A 17,412-nucleotide genomic window follows, 5' to 3' on the forward strand; every position below is an offset into this window, starting at 1 on the left:
AAAAATGTTGAGGTTCCAAAATTAGGGAAAGATCAAGATCCACTTCCACCTCGTGCTGAAGCTGCTGCCACTAGTCATGGCCAAGACGATGAAATGCCAGCAACGTCGTCTGCCAAGGCGATGCCCAATGTCATAGTACAGAGCATGTCAAATCCAAAACACCAAATATCAGTAAAAAAAGGACTCCAAAACCTAAAATAAAATTGTCGGAGGAGAAGCGTAAACTTGCCAATATGCCATTTACCACACGGAGTGGCAAGGAACGGCTGAGGCCCTGGCCTATGTTCATGGCTAGTGGTTCAGCTTCACATGAGGATGGAGGCACTCAGCCTCTCGCTAGAAAAATGAAAAGACTCAAGCTGGCAAAAGCAGTAGCACCGCAAAGAACTGTGCGTTCTTCGAAATCCCAAATCCACAAGGAGAGTCCAATTGTGTCGGTTGCGATGCCTGACCTTCCCAACACTGGACGTGAAGAGCATGCGCCTTCCACCATTTGCACGCCCCCTGCAAGTGCTGGAAGGAGCACCCGCAGTCCAGTTCCTGATAGTCAGATTGAAGATGTCAGTGTTGAAGTACACCAGGATGAGGAGGATATGGGTGTTGCTGGCGCTGGGGAGGAAATTGACCAGGAGGATTCTGATGGTGAGGTGGTTTGTTTAAGTCAGGCACCCGGGGAGACACCTGTTGTCCGTGGGAGGAATATGGCCGTTGACATGCCTGGTGAAAATACCAAAAAAATCAGCTCTTCGGTGTGGAACTATTTCAACAGAAATGCGGACAACAGGTGTCAAGCCGTGTGTTCCCTTTGTCAAGCTGTAATAAGTAGGGGTAAGGACGTTAACCACCTCGGAACATCCTCCCTTATACGTCACCTGCAGCGCATTCATAATAAGTCAGTGACAAGTTCAAAAACTTTGGGTGACAGCGGAAGCAGTCCACTGACCAGTAAATCCCTTCCTCTTGTAACCAAGCTCACGCAAACCACCCCACCAACTCCCTCAGTGTCAATTTCCTCCTTCCCCAGGAATGCCAATAGTCCTGCAGGCAATGTCACTGGCAATTCTGACGATTCCTCTCCTGCCTGGGATTCCTCCGATGCATCCTTGCGTGTAACGCCTACTGCTGCTGGCGCTGCTGTTGTTGCTGCTGGGAGTCGATGGTCATCCCAGAGGGGAAGTCGTAAGCCCACTTGTACTACTTCCAGTAAGCAATTGACTGTTCAACAGTCCTTTGCGAGGAAGATGAAATATCACAGCAGTCATCCTGCTGCAAAGCGGATAACTGAGGCCTTGACAACTATGTTGGTGTTAGACGTGCGTCCGGTATCCGCCGTTAGTTCACAGGGAACTAGACAATTTATTGAGGCAGTGTGCCCCCGTTACCAAATACCATCTAGGTTCCACTTCTCTAGGCAGGCGATACCGAGAATGTACACGGACGTCAGAAAAAGACTCACCAGTGTCCTAAAAAATGCAGTTGTACCCAATGTCCACTTAACCACGGACATGTGGACAAGTGGAGCAGGGCAGGGTCAGGACTATATGACTGTGACAGTCCACTGGGTAGATGTATGGACTCCCGCCGCAAGAACAGCAGCGGCGGCACCAGTAGCAGCATCTCGCAAACGCCAACTCTTTCCTAGGCAGGCTACGCTTTGTATCACCGGTTTCCAGAATACGCACACAGCTGAAAACCTCTTACGGCAACTGAGGAAGATCATCGCGGAATGGCTTACCCCAATTGGACTCTCCTGTGGATTTGTGGCATCGGACAACGCCAGCAATATTGTGTGTGCATTAAATATGGGCAAATTCCAGCACGTCCCATGTTTTGCACATACCTTGAATTTGGTGGTGCAGAATTATTTAAAAAACGACAGGGGCGTGCAAGAGATGCTGTCGGTGGCCAGAAAAATTGCGGGACACTTTCGGCGTACAGGCACCACGTACAGAAGACTGGAGCACCACCAAAAACTACTGAACCTGCCCTGCCATCATCTGAAGCAAGAAGTGGTAACGAGGTGGAATTCAACCCTCTATATGCTTCAGAGGTTGGAGGAGCAGCAAAAGGCCATTCAAGCCTATACAATTGAGCACGATATAGGAGGTGGAATGCACCTGTCTCAAGCGCAGTGGAGAATGATTTCAACGTTGTGCAAGGTTCTGATGCCCTTTGAACTTGCCACACGTGAAGTCAGTTCAGACACTGCCAGCCTGAGTCAGGTCATTCCCCTCATCAGGCTTTTGCAGAAGAAGCTGGAGACATTGAAGGAGGAGCTAACACGGAGCGATTCCGCTAGGCATGTGGGACTTGTGGATGGAGCCCTTAATTCGCTTAACAAGGATTCACGGGTGGTCAATCTGTTGAAATCAGAGCACTACATTTTGGCCACCGTGCTCGATCCTAGATTTAAAGCCTACCTTGGATCTCTCTTTCCGGCAGACACAAGTCTGCTGGGGTTGAAAGACCTGCTGGTGAGAAAATTGTCAAGTCAAGCGGAACGCGACCTGTCAACATCTCCTCCTTCACATTCTCCCGCAACTGGGGGTGCGAAGAAAAGGCTCAGAATTCCGAGCCCACCCGCTGGCGGTGATGCAGGGCAGTCTGGAGCGACTGCTGATGCTGACATCTGGTCCGGACTGAAGGACCTGACAACGATTACGGACATGTCGTCTACTGTCACTGCATATGATTCTCTCACCATTGAAAGAATGGTGGAGGATTATATGAGTGACCGCATCCAAGTAGGCACGTCACACAGTCCATACTTATACTGGCTGGAAAAAGAGGCAATTTGGAGGCCATTGCACAAACTGGCTTTATTCTACCTAAGTTGCCCTCCCACAAGTGTGTACTCCGAAAGAGTGTTTAGTGCCGCCGCTCACCTTGTCAGCAATCGGCGTACGAGGTTACATCCAGAAAAAGTGGAGAAGATGATGTTCATTAAAATGAATTATAATCAATTCCTCCGCGGAGACATTGACCAGCAGCAATTGCCTCCACAAAGTACACAGGGAGCTGAGATGGTGGATTCCAGTGGGGACGAATTGATAATCTGTGAGGAGGGGGATGTACACGGTGATATATCGGAGGGTGATGATGAGGTGGACATCTTGCCTCTGTAGAGCCAGTTTGTGCAAGGAGAGATTAATTGCTTCTTTTTTTGGGGGGGGTCCAAACCAACCCGTCATATCAGTCACAGTCGTGTGGCAGACCCTGTCACTGAAATGATGGGTTGGTTAAAGTGTGCATGTCCTGTTTTGTTTATACAACATAAGGGTGGGTGGGAGGGCCCAAGGACAATTCCATCTTGCACATCTTTTTTCTTTTCTTTTTCTTTGCGTCATGTGCTGTTTGGGGAGGGTTTTTTGGAAGGGACATCCTGCGTGACACTGCAGTGCCACTCCTAAATGGGCCCGGTGTTTGTGTCGGCCACTAGGGTCGCTAATCTTACTCACACAGTCAGCTACCTCATTGCGCCTCTTTTTTTCTTTGCGTCATGTGCTGATTGGGGAGGGTTTTTTGGAAGGGACATCCTGCGTGACACTGCAGTGCCACTACTAAATGGGCCCGGTGTTTGTGTCGGCCACTAGGGTCGCTAATCTTACTCACACAGTCAGCTACCTCATTGCGCCTCTTTTTTTCTTTGCGTCATGTGCTGATTGGGGAGGGTTTTTTGGAAGGGACATCCTGCGTGACACTGCAGTGCCACTCCTAAATGGGCCCGGTGTTTGTGTCGGCCACTAGGGTCGCTAATCTTACTCACACAGTCAGCTACCTCATTGCGCCTCTTTTTTTCTTTGCGTCATGTGCTGATTGGGGAGGGTTTTTTGGAAGGGACATCCTGCGTGACACTGCAGTGCCACTCCTAAATGGGCCCGGTGTTTGTGTCGGCCACTAGGGTCGCTAATCTTACTCACACAGTCAGCTACCTCATTGCGCCTCTTTTTTTCTTTGCGTCATGTGCTGATTGGGGAGGGTTTTTTGGAAGGGACATCCTGCGTGACACTGCAGTGCCACTCCTAAATGGGCCCGGTGTTTGTGTCGGCCACTAGGGTCGCTTATCTTACTCACACAGTCAGCTACCTCATTGCGCCTCTTTTTTTCTTTGCGTCATGTGCTGATTGGGGAGGGTTTTTTGAAAGGGACATCCTGCGTGACACTGCAGTGCCACTCCTAGATGGGCCAGGTGTTTGTGTCGGCCACTAGTGTCGCTTAGCTTAGTCATCCAGCGACCTTGGTGCAAATTTTAGGACTAAAAATAATATTGTGAGGTGTGAGGTATTCAGAATAGACTGAAAATGAGTGGAAATTATGGTTTTTGAGGTTAATAATAATATGGGATCAAAATGACCCCCAAATTCTATGATTTAAGCTGTTTTTTAGTGTTTTTTTAAAAAAACACCCGAATCCAAAACACACCCGAATCCGACAAAAAAAATTCGGTGAGGTTTTGCCAAAACGCGGTCGAACCCAAAACACGGCCGCGGAACCGAACCCAAAACCAAAACACAAAACCCGAAAAATTTCAGGCGCTCATCTCTACTGTATATGCATACGATATACTGCAAATACAAGGTATATTTTTATTCATGTTATTATAATCTGCCTGGTGCAGAGCTTGGAAAGATATTATATACCCCATACTGCATGATAAATAGGGCTGCAGTAGCCTGCACAGAGCCGGCCTTAGCTATAGGCAGGCTAGGCATTTGCCTAGGGCATTCAAGCATGTCTAGGGGCATCCAAGCATGTCCCTGCAGTATCTCATGCTGAGAGGGACAGTCCGCAAACTAACTGTTACTTTCCAAATGTATTCAATCAGTACTTGTATACACTGCTGTTTACATTTGTCAAAAAAAATGCACACTGTGCCTTAAACTTCCTCTGACATGCTTGAATGCCCCTGACTTGTGAGACCTCAGACAGACAGCAGAAGCCAAGTAACTGCAATTCTTGGACCTGTGACATTCTTACTGACTATATAAGGTTATTACTGGATGGCTTCTTATGATAACACATGTGTATTTTGGAAGACTGCTTCACAGAAACCTGACATCACCTATACTGCTTGTGCACATGGGGGAGGGGGACCCTGCCATCCTGTGTGTGTCCCTTATCCCTGTGCAAACCCCAGGTGTCTGCAGGGACATAACATGGGCAGTGTTCTCCCCACACTTTATTTCCTAGTCAGTCCATACCGTAAAATTCCCCTGCCATCTAGCACTGTAACGTGGTCAGTAAGTTGCGTTGTGCTATTTCTAAACATCAGTGCAGCGTGACTTTTGGACACATCAGACTGGAGAGCAGAACATTTAGCTCCCACAGTATAAAGTAAAGTGCATGCAGTTAACGGGAGTAACAGACACCAGCAAACACACTGAATAGTGAAGAGAATGGACAGTTTCTACATGTTTGATACTGATCTTTTTGTATAACCAGCAAGTGTGGCAGTATCTGTGGCAGTATATGTGTATTATGGGCATTACTAATGTGGGGCATATGTGTAAGGTGCATTACTGTGTGGAATTATGTGTATTATGGGCATTACTAATGTGGGGCATATGTGTAAGGTTCCTTTACTGTGTGGAATTATATGTATTATGGTCATTACTGTGTGGCATTGTGCAGAGTTGAACTGGCCCACAGGGTAACCCCCCGGTGGGCCCCACTACCTGAGCGTTGCAGGTACAGATGCAGAACTAGCGGCGGAGCTAGGGGGCACCAGACAAAATTTTGCCTAGGGCATCAAATTGGCTAGGGCCGGCTCTGAGCCTGCACCATGTAACAGATGTATAATAGATGTGTTTAGCAGTCTGTCAGAGCTGTGTATGATCCCTGGTGGAGGCACCTATAGTAGAGAGCAGGGAAAGGGGGATATTGAACCAGTTGTCTATGGGATGAGATATGCAGAAATTATAATAAGTGTGCACCAGAAGTCAACACATGCTTTCAATTGCTGTAGAACTACAAGCTGTCAATGTGTTTCACTCTCTCAGAGCTTTATCATCCTGGTTCCACCACTGCCCGCTACTAGCTGAGTCGGCCCTAGCATGTCCCTAGGCATTCCAAATGTCCTAGGCATTTGCCTAGTTTCCCTATGCCTAGGGCTGGTTAGAGAGATACAAAGTTCCAACCAATCTGCTACTAATTACCAGAAGCTGATTGGTCCATACTTTATCTCTCTCCACTGTATCTCTCTACAAGTTTTAATAAATCTACCCCTAGGCATTGACTAGAGACACTGGTGTAAATGATAACTTTACCCCATAGCAAGATAGGGACCACTGCTCTGCCCTTACTACTTCTGAGGGCACATTCATTGTTAAAATCACACTGTACCCCAACAATGTGATCCTCATCACTAATACTCAACATGTCAACCCCCCAACATTTCTTTTTGCAGCGATCATGACTGTTACTTTGTGGGGGCATATTACAATATTTAATAATATGCCACAAATTAAGCTGTACATTTTTTGAAAACAGCTAGTGATTCTGTGATATAAAATCACACTGGTAAGGTGTCCAGAGGGGATCCGTTCAGGATACCGGTGTTCGACATCCCAACACTGATTAGATGCTAATTTTGGCATCCCAACATGGATGGAAATTTAGGTGCTGGGATCCCAAATGCTGGAATCTTGATCGAGCTCTGCCAGGACTCCTGCTTGGTAAGCCACAGCGGTCTGTAGGGAGGTTAGGTTTAGGCTGTGGGGGACAGTTTAGGGTTAGGCTACAGGGGGGAAGTTTAGGGTTAGGCAGTGAGGAGGTAGTGTTAGGCTCTCTGGGTAGGGTTAGGGTTAGGCTGCGGGGTGGGAGGTATATGTTTAGGCTGCGGGAAGGGGGGTTAGGTTTATGCACTACTGGGGAAGGTTAGGATTAGGCTGCGGGAAGGGAGGGTTAGGGGGTAGTGGGGTTTGGTAAACATACTTACCTGACCCCTGTCGGGAAACTCTGCTTCGGGATGTCGGTGTCGGTCATATGATTGCCAGCATCCCATCCACTGAGATATTGTATGTATCTTGCCAAGAGTTTTTCTTGTAATTTCTTTCCAAACTCCACTGGCCATACCCCTTAAGTCAGCAGGTCACCTCCCTTTCAGTGATGCACAGTCACACTCCAGCAGGTCTCTACCACTGGATACACCTGGTGTGCCCTGCATGCCCTAGTCTGTCACTAGTAATTTGTTTGTGCTGACATCATACATTTCTATAATTACAGTATTATTTTTAAATTGAAAATTTCACAACTAGAATTTATAGTACTTGAATTTTATGGACCCTTGTCTTTTTTAGATTTCATTATGGGCCTGATTCAAATGTGGTCGGAGCTACACTTATCATCACAATGAACCAATTTTTAATACTTTATGCATGCACAGGACCCCAATCGGTCCTGCAACACAGGATTCACAGCGGCAGCAGACTGTCATTGATTGACAGTCTGCTGCCATCTGGGGGCGGGGAATGGATCACAGCAGTCCCCATTTCTGAAAATTGGAGGCATGTTGCCGCGATTTAAGGGGAGGGAAGAGGCCAGAGATCTCTGTCATAAGACAGAGATTTCCTGGCATCTGCATAGGGCGACTTGCGCAGCATCATAGGTACAAAAAGCCACCTGATCATAAGTCAGGGGTCTGATACTGCAAGCTAGGATGCAGGTTGGATCACTACTGCAGCAGGAAGCATCAGCTCAGGGGCATTATAACAGAGGAAGGGGCCCCTGTGTAGATTATGGGTGTGCCCCCTCCTTTGCACAGCACGGTAGTCTCCAGCATTGTGCCTGAGTCTACTGCATGCGCACGTCTCTGGACACATTGTGCCCACCATGTTCCGGAGACCAATTTCACTACAGCACGTGCACGATGGCCATCTTGGGTGTGATTTTTGCATTTGCTGCCACACCCGATGCGGGACTCTGGAAAGGTAAGTATTAAAATATGGGTGCTGTGCATAGTTGCCTACCCTCCTGCATTCTGCAGAAGACTCCCTGAAAAAGCAGCAAGCTCCCTGACTCCCTGAATAGTCCAGCGATCTCCCTGTTTGCACCTTATACTAATTATGCAGCTGTTACATTCTTGGAAAAAAGAGAAACCAGAGATACACACATTAAAATGGGTTCATCAGTGCCATTTCCCTGCATTGGTTAAAAGGCACAATGATCCCTATGACTACATGCATTTCAAATAAGGTTCCTTGTGGCCACTTATAGTATACAGTATAGAACCTCTTGTAAAACACAATACATAAACAAATCCTGAAAAATGTGTCTTTTCTTCAACAAGTAGATCTTACTAACTCTGGGGCTCATTTACATCTGGATGTAAGTCATTTTTATGACACACTTCTCAGATGTAGCAGTACACGTCCGCACTGATAGGTGTTACTCTCACAATCTCCCTGAAATGCTTTTTCAAAAGTAGGTAAGTATGATGCAGTGTGTGGGAAGTGGGGTGTGGTCCCATTATAGAAATGCCAATGCATCTGCTTGTAATAGCTGTGTAATAGGGTATCCGGTTGATAGATAGACAGTGTCTAGTTAGACAGTCAATAGATAGACCTTTTGTACTTTCTACCTTTTTCATGTCGACCTTTTGACCATGTTGACCTTTTGACCCTGTCGACCTAATGTCTGTCTAACATATGGTGTCTATCTATTGATTGTCTAACTAGACACTATCTATCTTTTATACCACACCCGTGTAATAGATGCCTCTTGCTGCATCACCATACAGCAGTATCACTACTACTGCTTCCAATGAAGCAGCAGTGATAGCAACTCCAAACACATCTCAATTAAGCTTTACATGTTTTATATGTACTACAGTACATCGGTGTGTTATAAAACAGTATTATATGGATTTGCTACAGGGTAGGGTACCTGAGCTCCCACATGACCACTTTGCAGTTTTTTCATATTGGTTCTCGTGTCATTTAAAGTGAACAAGTCAATGTTTGATATCCTGTTATTGTAGAGCCTTCTGAGTTGCAGGGCAAAGTCATTGTGTCTAGAAGAAATGAAATAAAGAATTATAAAACCATAGAAACATAAAATTTGACAGATAAAAACCACTTGGCCATCTAGTCTGCCCCTATTTTACAATATTTTTAACTCAAACCTTATTTGATCCTTATTTATTTGTAAATATATCCTTATGTGTATCCCATGCATGTTTAACTTGCTCTCCTGTCTTAGCCTCTACCGCCTCTGATGGGAGGCTATTCCACTTGTCCACTACCCTTTCTGTGAAGTAATTTTTCCTCAAATTTCCCCTGAACCTACGTCCCCCTAGTTTCAGTGCATGCCCTCATGTTCTAATACTTTTCTTCATTTGACAAATGTTTCCCTCCTGCACTTTGTTAAACCTTGATATATTTGAAAGTTTTCTAGATGAGGCCGTACCAATGACTTATACAGTGGAATTATTACTTCTTTCTTTCTGCTTATCTGACATGAATACTTGTTAAGTGATCTCTCCTGGAATATTTACATTTAATTAAGCAATATAAGGGGTACATTTACTAAAGCTTCTAAAACAGAGAATTGGTAATGTTTTTAGAAAATGATAGCATCTGATTGGTTGCTATGGGCGACATCACCAGTTCTCTGTTTTAGAAGCTTTATTAAATGTACCCATAAGTGTAAGCTCTTTATTGAATACACTGTTTAAGTGCAAAATGTCCTATACATTTTACGTGCGCTAAGTGCCGGCTGCAAATTTAGCTAATTCACGTTCTTGGCCAGGTACAATAACAACAATTCATAGGAAAGGCACAATGGGGACGATGCAATTCAGCACGCTGCTAATAGCACCGGGACGGAGGCCCCAGATCTATTCAATTCCGTGTGCTTTTAAGTCCAACTGCAGGATTTCTGCTCACTCCCCTCCTGAGGTGCAAGCAGAAATCTGACACAACTAATGCCGCAATGCTATTTTGTGCCTTAGCGTGGCACAAATAACATCATGGCAGTGCACTTAAGTCAGAAAATGCCCATTGTCGTGACTAACGCCTTGTTCAAGGTGCGAGTAGAAGCATTCTACGACATAACAGTTTGCTGAATTTCATAGCTCTGGGACCTTCTTCCCAGCGCTATTCACATTGTGCTGAATTGAATCAACCCCATAGAGTTTTTTTCTGTTATGACTGGACTACTGTACTTACAAGATTTAGAGCATGCATGATTAGAGTAGTTCAAAGATCTTGGGGTTTATATACAGTACTAAGCATAGGGGTCAGGGTTGGACTGGCCCACAAGGGTACAGGGGAAATCATGGAGGGCCCCACTGCCTGGAGACCCACTTCCTCCACTAGGGATCAGGTTCCAGGCTGTGCACTTGAATTATTTTAATATGAGCTACAGCAAATTTGAAATACTGCACTGACAAACCCCATAGCATTGTCCTCCTCAGGTGCACTATTCTGCTCTAGCCAAGTGGAGGACAGTCAGGAGACACCGGCCAGTACACAAGCTACCCTTCTGCCCTCACAATTCAGTCCACCATCACCGTTCATATAAACAATGCGGGAAATAGTGGGATGGATTCATCCATGAACAATGACAGCATCAGTGCCACTATAGAGGGGGTAGCTAAAGCAAGCTCCAAGATGGAGCATACAAAACAGACCCTTACACTACATTTTAAAAGTGAGTATAAAATTAGAAAAAAAAAATTTAAATGTAAAAAAAAAACACATTGCACACACACTCAATTCACTAGTGGGGGTTATTCACATTTGTTAGCAAACCAAAAAAGTTAGCAATTGGGCAAAACCATGTGCACTGCAGGTGGGGCAGATGTAACATGTGCAGAGTGATTTAGGTTTGGGTGGGGTGTGTTCATACTGAAATCTAAATTGCAGTGTAGAAATTCAGCAACCACTATTTACCCTGCTGTGCCAGGAGAGGTACTTTGCCACCTGTAAGCTACACACAGGGTCCTGGGGGTGGATGGAAAGTGTGGATGGACCGGGTTCCCATCCATTTGGCCCAGACCAGGTCTTATAGGCTTCTTAGCCCAAGAAGCTGCTATATCAGCCAGCACTCTCCCATGAGTCAGGGCTCCTGGAGGCAGTTAGTGTCCAGGTGATAGGTCTGCTAGGGACAGTGGGATCCGAAGGGGTGGGCCACTAGTGTAAGGATGCCGGGACCTGAAGGGTTCCTTATTTAGTAAGAGGGAGTGAGGCAGGGCCTAACCTCCCTGGTTGTTTATACTAAAGACAGTGATCTTTGTTTTATGTGTATCTTTGTTTTTGAGCAACCTGAATAAAGGGTATCTGTTGCTTTTGCACAAGCCTGGAGTCGGTTGTTGGTGGAATTTTTTGTAGCAGAGTGCATTCTAGCAAGACTCCTGTTACAAATGGCGCCCAACGTGGGGCCCTTCTGCTAGTCGTGTCACATGTGGCGGAGGACACAACAGCCGCAAGGTAGTGGCACACATATCAGCGAACGCCAGACCAAGCTGAACTCGTGGGCATCAGTACCAGACCAAGGGTGTTGTGAGTAGTGGTTAAAACCAACCCCACGGGGTAAAAATAATGATATGTTTTGTTTAAATTGAATGTGTTTGATTTTGGTGCAAAGGTTTGCATTGGCAGCAAAGAGGTTAAACAGTTTGCCTGGACTGTTCTGTTTTCCTGCTTTGCACCATTCATTGAAAGTAGCTGTGTTGATTTGCTCTAAGAGGTTGCAAACAGCTGATAATTTATGACTGAATTTGTTTTCCAAGCTTATATTTACCTATGCCTGCAAAACCTGGTATTGGGAGTCTGGTGTCCCTGTTAATTAGCTCATTAAGACCAATCAAGCAAAGTTGAAACCTTTTATAAATGTGGTTCTAATTAAATAGAGAAATTTTGTGGCACTATGTATCCCAGTAATCCCTGAGTTCTAGTTTTAAGAGCCTGAAGGGAGAAGTTGTTTATTTGCACCAGTGTAAGGTATTTGTGACCACTATGTACATGCTACCTTTCAGTGCTTTGCTAAAAGCTTAATCTGTCCTAAAAAAATAATAATAATAATATTTTTTTATTTCCCCTTTCACTTACAGTTTTCAAAGGTAACAGGGTGAATAAAGACTTCCAGATATACAGCATATTCTGAAGTGTTTCTTCAACTGGGTGACAAAAAGAGAATTCATGCTAAAAATACAAAAGGGGTGACAGCTCTAACACCTCAGGTCAGGAACTTATGTGACCCTATTAAAGCCCCACAGTTGGAGAGTGAAGTGGAGAGTTTATTGGGGAGTAATCCAGATCTTGGGGAAGATATTAGCATGGAACCTTTTTTTTGGTGTCACATGATAAGTGACCTTGAAAGCAATGTCCAATTAAAGGACCAGGAGCAAGTCATGGCTAAGCTAGTTGCAATACAGGAGTCTACTTCCGAAGTCATCCGAGAACCTGCTTCGGAAGGAGTTTCAATCGTGTATGAGGAGGATAAAGTGCAAGATTTCGATCTTGGGATTGTTGCATCCACCACGGGAGGCTCAAGATCTAACTGCTGAACTGGGACAGTTCATAAAGGACACACTAAGTAAGGAGCAAGAACCTGTCTCAGAGGAATCGGTGCAGAGTCCCATTTCTGAGGTTGCTCTACCCAGGGAGAGTTCTTGATATGAGACACAAGAGCTGGAAACTTTGAGGGGAGAGTTCCAAAAGCTGGCCCTAAGTAACAGCCAGCTAAAAGAAACAGTGAAGGAGATTCCTAGACTATAGAGTCGAATAGGGGACCTGGACAAGAGACTCAAAATGGGTTATGTGCCAGTCATAGAACGGCAGGAGTCGGTGACTAGGGTCAAAGATGGGAGATCGGAGAACGAAGCAGTCCTGTTAATGAAGGAAATGTTACCAAAGCTGGAGAGACTGAAGGAAGCACTAAAAGTTCAACAAATGAAATAACTTTCTGAGACTCGGGACCAGTGCCTCACTCTGAGGGAAAAGGTGGGGGCAAAGTTGGACCATGACCTCAGAACAATTAAAGTCAGGGCAGAGACTAGGTGTTACTGGTGCCAAGAGCTTGGCCATAAAAGGTAGAATTATCAATATAGGTCAAGACCAGTGAGGGCTGGGGTGACTACTAGGCCCAGAGTGAACTTAAAAACCTTCCCCAGTTCTTGTCTAGGTGTCATAAACACCTAGACAAGAATGAAGCGACTTCCTTAGTAGCCAGTAAATCTGAGCCCAATAAGGGAAACATCCCTAAAGGTGGAAAGATGAATAGGAGGGGAAGTTTAGTGGGCAACGGGAAGTTGTCCAATAAAACGACCACTTTGGCCACTATGCCAAAGTGGAGGGAAAGGGAAGGTGGCACAGTGGAGTCGGTGCCACCAACCTTTAATGGAAATAGATTCCAAGGCCAGTTAAAATGGTCTCGGATGTGTACTTGGGAGAGGAACTTGGGACCCAGGTGTATGGGCCCAAGTTATGTCCCAAAGATTTGTCAGCCCAAAATAATTGGAAAATGTGAAACCTTGCCATTGTCACATGTCGCTTTTCTGAGCCCTGAGAAGCTGAGGGAAAGAGCATGTGGCAGGAGAGGTACTTTGCCACCTGTAAACTACACACCAGGTTCCCATCCATTTGGCCCAGACCAGGTCTTATAGGCTTCTTAGCCCAAGAAGCTGCTTCATCAGCCAGCACCTGGGTGCTGGGTTTAAAGCAGAGTCTCTCCCAAGAGTCAGGGCTCCTGAAGGCAGTTAGTGTCCAGGTGATAGGCCTGCTAGGGACAGTGGGATCCGGAGGGCTGGGCCACTAGTGTCAGGATGCCGGGGCCTGAAGGGTTCCTTATTTAATAAGAGGGAGTGAGGCAGGGCCTAACCTCCCTGGTTGTTTATACTAAAGACAGTGATCTTTGTTTTATGTGTATCTTTGTTTTTGAGCAACCTGAATAAAAGGTATTTGTTGTTTTTGCACAAACCTAGAGTCGGTCATTGGTGGAATTTTTTGTAGCAGAGTGCATTCTAGCAAGACTCCGTTACACTGCACAGAAACAATATAACCCACCCAAATCTAAAGGTGCATACACATGGTGAGATAAATCTGTAAGATTTTGACCATATAGTCAAAATCTTTTAAGGAAAATTAGTGCATACAGTATCTCAAGGTGTTTGGCAGCTTTTGATCCTGATTCGATCCCGATGCGCGGCCCTAGTATGTCGGTATCGCAAGGATAGATAGACTGTGCAGGCAAGTCTATCTTAACTGCCCCAGAACCCAAATAGCACAAATTTTGACTATATGTACTTTCGATTTTGTCTATATATATACGATTTTGACTAAGTGCCAATTTTGACTATACTTTGTACTAGATAGTACAAAGTATAGTCAAAATTGGCACTTAGTCAAAATCATATATACACAAAATCAAAAGTACAGATAGTACAGATTTTGACTATCGGTACTTTTGATTTTGTATATACATGATTTTGACTAAGTGCCAATTTTGACTATACTTTGTACTAGATAGTATAAAATATAGTTAAAATTAGCACTTCAAAATCATATACAGGTTGAGTATCCCATATCCAAATATTCCGAAATACGGAATATTCCGAAATACGGACTTTTTTGAGGGAGAGTGAGATAGTGAAACCTTTGTTTTTTGATGGCTCAATGTACACAAACTTTGTTTAATACACAAAGTTATTAAAAATATTGTATTAAATGACCTTCAGGCTGTGTGTATAAGGTGTATATGAAACATAAATGAATTGTGTGAATGTAGACACACTTTGTTAAATGCACAAAGTTATAAAAAATATTGGCTAAAATGACCTTCAGGCTTTGTGTATAAGGTGTATATGTAACAAAAATGCATTCTGTGCTTAGATTTAGGTCCCATCACCATGATATCTCATTATGGTATGCAATTATTCCAAAATACGGAAAAATCCCATATCCAAAATACCTCTGGTCCCAAGCATTTTGGATAAGGGAGACTCAACCTGTATACAAAAAATCAAAAGTACTATCTGGGCTCTGGAGGAGTTCAAGGGAAATCAAATCACATAGTCAAAATCGGGCATACTGTAGCAACTATGTCACCGTGTGTATGGACCTTAACTCTCTCTGCACATGTTGCATCTGCCCCACTTGCAGTGCAACATGGTTTTGCCCAAATGCTAACTTTTGTGGTTTGCTAACAAGCCAGAATAACCCCCAGTAACTGTTGCACATTGTTGCTAGCATGCAAGTGGGAGAAGACCACAAGCACATGTACTGTACTAAAACACCACTGCTGTTTTCATACACGTTCCCTGCTTATTCTAATTTGTTTTTTCTCCCATGTGCAGTCTACAACGTACCACCAAGAAAGAAACCAAATAAGTCAGAGTAAGCTGCTAGAGCGATGATGTCCATAATTGTCGAGCATCTGTGAATTGAACTCTGACATGCAGGCCCAGGAGATTGCTTGCATGGAGAGGTTTCTAGAGTCAGAAAGGCAAATGCAGCAGTGATTTATGTTGCAGCTAATGGCTGTGCAGGACAGACAAATGGCCTTTTTGAGCGCATGTTTGGTCTTGCTTCAAGGAACCACACACAACAAATACTCCAGGCCTCAGCCTAATACACGTGGCCAGTAAAGAGTTTGTAATATTACTACAACCCTTGCAATAGTACTACCACACCACCACAATAATCACCAGATTATCAGGGGTATTCAGTAGGCAAAGTAATTGAGATGCTATCGCATCTCCCACTGACCTCCGCAGTGCGCATGCACAGGACCCACTCTGTGCGTGCGCGGGCAGGGAGATGTGGTCGCATCTCAGTTATGCGAAAGCCTCTGCCTGACTGGCAGGCAGAGGTGGATTGCGGGGTGGCGATGTGGCATTGCAGGGGGCGGTGATGAGGCATTGAGTGGCCATGGCGTTGGAAACAGGGCAGGTTTGGGGTGGCCACATGATGTCACACATAGTCGCTGTGACCCGGGGATGGCTGCCCTGCACCTGCCTTCGCAGCCTGGCTGCGGAGGCAGGGGGCATCCACTAATCAGCGATGTGATCACAGTTGAATTGTGACCACATTGGTGCCAGCCATTAAAGAGCCTTGTCCTGTTCTAAGTGGCCCCAGCATGTAATTTTATCATTAGCATTTTTCCTAAGATTGCAAAACTGCTGATTTAATAAACCTGAATGAAGTCCAATGCAATGTATAGGCAATTGCCTTAAACATGTCTGAAAAAAATCCATTAATGGACCTTTATTGTTTTAATATTATATTTTATATTGTTACACTTTGAACAGTTTAAAAAGGAGATTTATGGTAAGAACTTACCTTTGTTAAATCTCTTTCTGCGAGGTACACTGGATTCCACAGGGAATAACATCGGGGGTGTAGAGTTGGAGTTTGATCCAAGGCACCAACAGGCTAAAAGCTTTGCGTGTTCCCAAGATGCATAGTGCCACCTCCTCTATATCCCCGCCTCCAGGCCCTGGATCTCAGTTTTGTTAACCAGTCCAATGCAGTAGCAGGTAAAAGAGACGACAACTATTAGTAGCGCATACATTACATTCTCACGACAGGAGAAGGTACCAGTGGCTAATGCCATACAAACCCAAAGAAGCTAAGTGTGTCAGGGTGGGCGCCCTGTGGAATCCAGTGTACCTTGCAGAAAGAGATTTAATAAAAAGGTAAGTTCTTACCATAAATCTCTTTTTGTGCAGCGGGGTACACTGGTATTCCACAGGGAATAACATCAGGGATGTCCTAAAGCAGTTCCTCATGGCAGGGAACGCACTATAGTGGGCACAAGAGCCCGGCGTCCAAAGGAGGCATCCTGGGAAGTGGAAGTATCGAAGGCATAGAACCTTATGAACGTGTTCACTGAGGACCACGTAGCCGCCTTGCACAATTGTTCAAGGGTCGCACCATGGCGGGCAGACAGACCGAGTAGAATGGGCTTTGATGGTAGCAGGAGCTGGAAGGCCAGCCTCTACATAAGCATGTGCAATCACCATTCTAATCCATCTGGCCAAGGTCTCCTTTTTAGCAGGCCAGCCACGTTTGTGAAAACCAAAGAGAACAAAGAGAGAATCAGATCTCCTAAACGAAGCTGTTCTCTTCACATAAATACGGAGAGCCCGTACCACATCCAAAGAATGCTCTTTGGAGGATAAACCTGGAGCGGTAAAGGCCGGAACCACAATCTCTTGGTTAAGGTGAAAAGACGACACCACCTTAGGTAGATAACCAAGGCGAGTTCTAAGAACCGTACGGTCATGGTGAAAAATCAGAAAGGGTGACCGACAGGACAAGGCACCCAAGTCTGAAACCCATCTAGCAGAGGCAATAGCTAGCAAAAAAAGACCTTAAGAGTAAGCTACTTAAGGTCCACAGACTCAAGAGGTTCAAACGGAGACTCTTGTAATGCATCCAGAACAACCGACAAATCCCAAGGAGCCACAGG

At 45.1% G+C, this 17,412-nt stretch overlaps 1 protein-coding gene across 5 annotated transcripts in view; it reads right to left on the reverse strand.

Annotated features, from left to right (window-relative positions):
- The window catches only part of LOC134969348 (dipeptidase 2-like), a 649,658-nt gene that overhangs the window by 313,823 nt on the left and 318,423 nt on the right, over positions 1-17,412 (reverse strand). For all 5 annotated transcript variants that reach the window (XM_063945260.1, XM_063945264.1, XM_063945263.1 and 2 more), the window contains one exon: positions 8,884-9,010. In XM_063945260.1, the coding sequence (XP_063801330.1) occupies positions 8,884-9,010 (127 nt within the window). The remainder of the gene's footprint in view (positions 1-8,883; positions 9,011-17,412) is intronic.

The sequence above is a fragment of the Pseudophryne corroboree genome, chromosome 11, assembly GCF_028390025.1.
Source record: "Pseudophryne corroboree isolate aPseCor3 chromosome 11, aPseCor3.hap2, whole genome shotgun sequence".
Classification (NCBI taxonomy): domain Eukaryota; kingdom Metazoa; phylum Chordata; class Amphibia; order Anura; family Myobatrachidae; genus Pseudophryne; species Pseudophryne corroboree.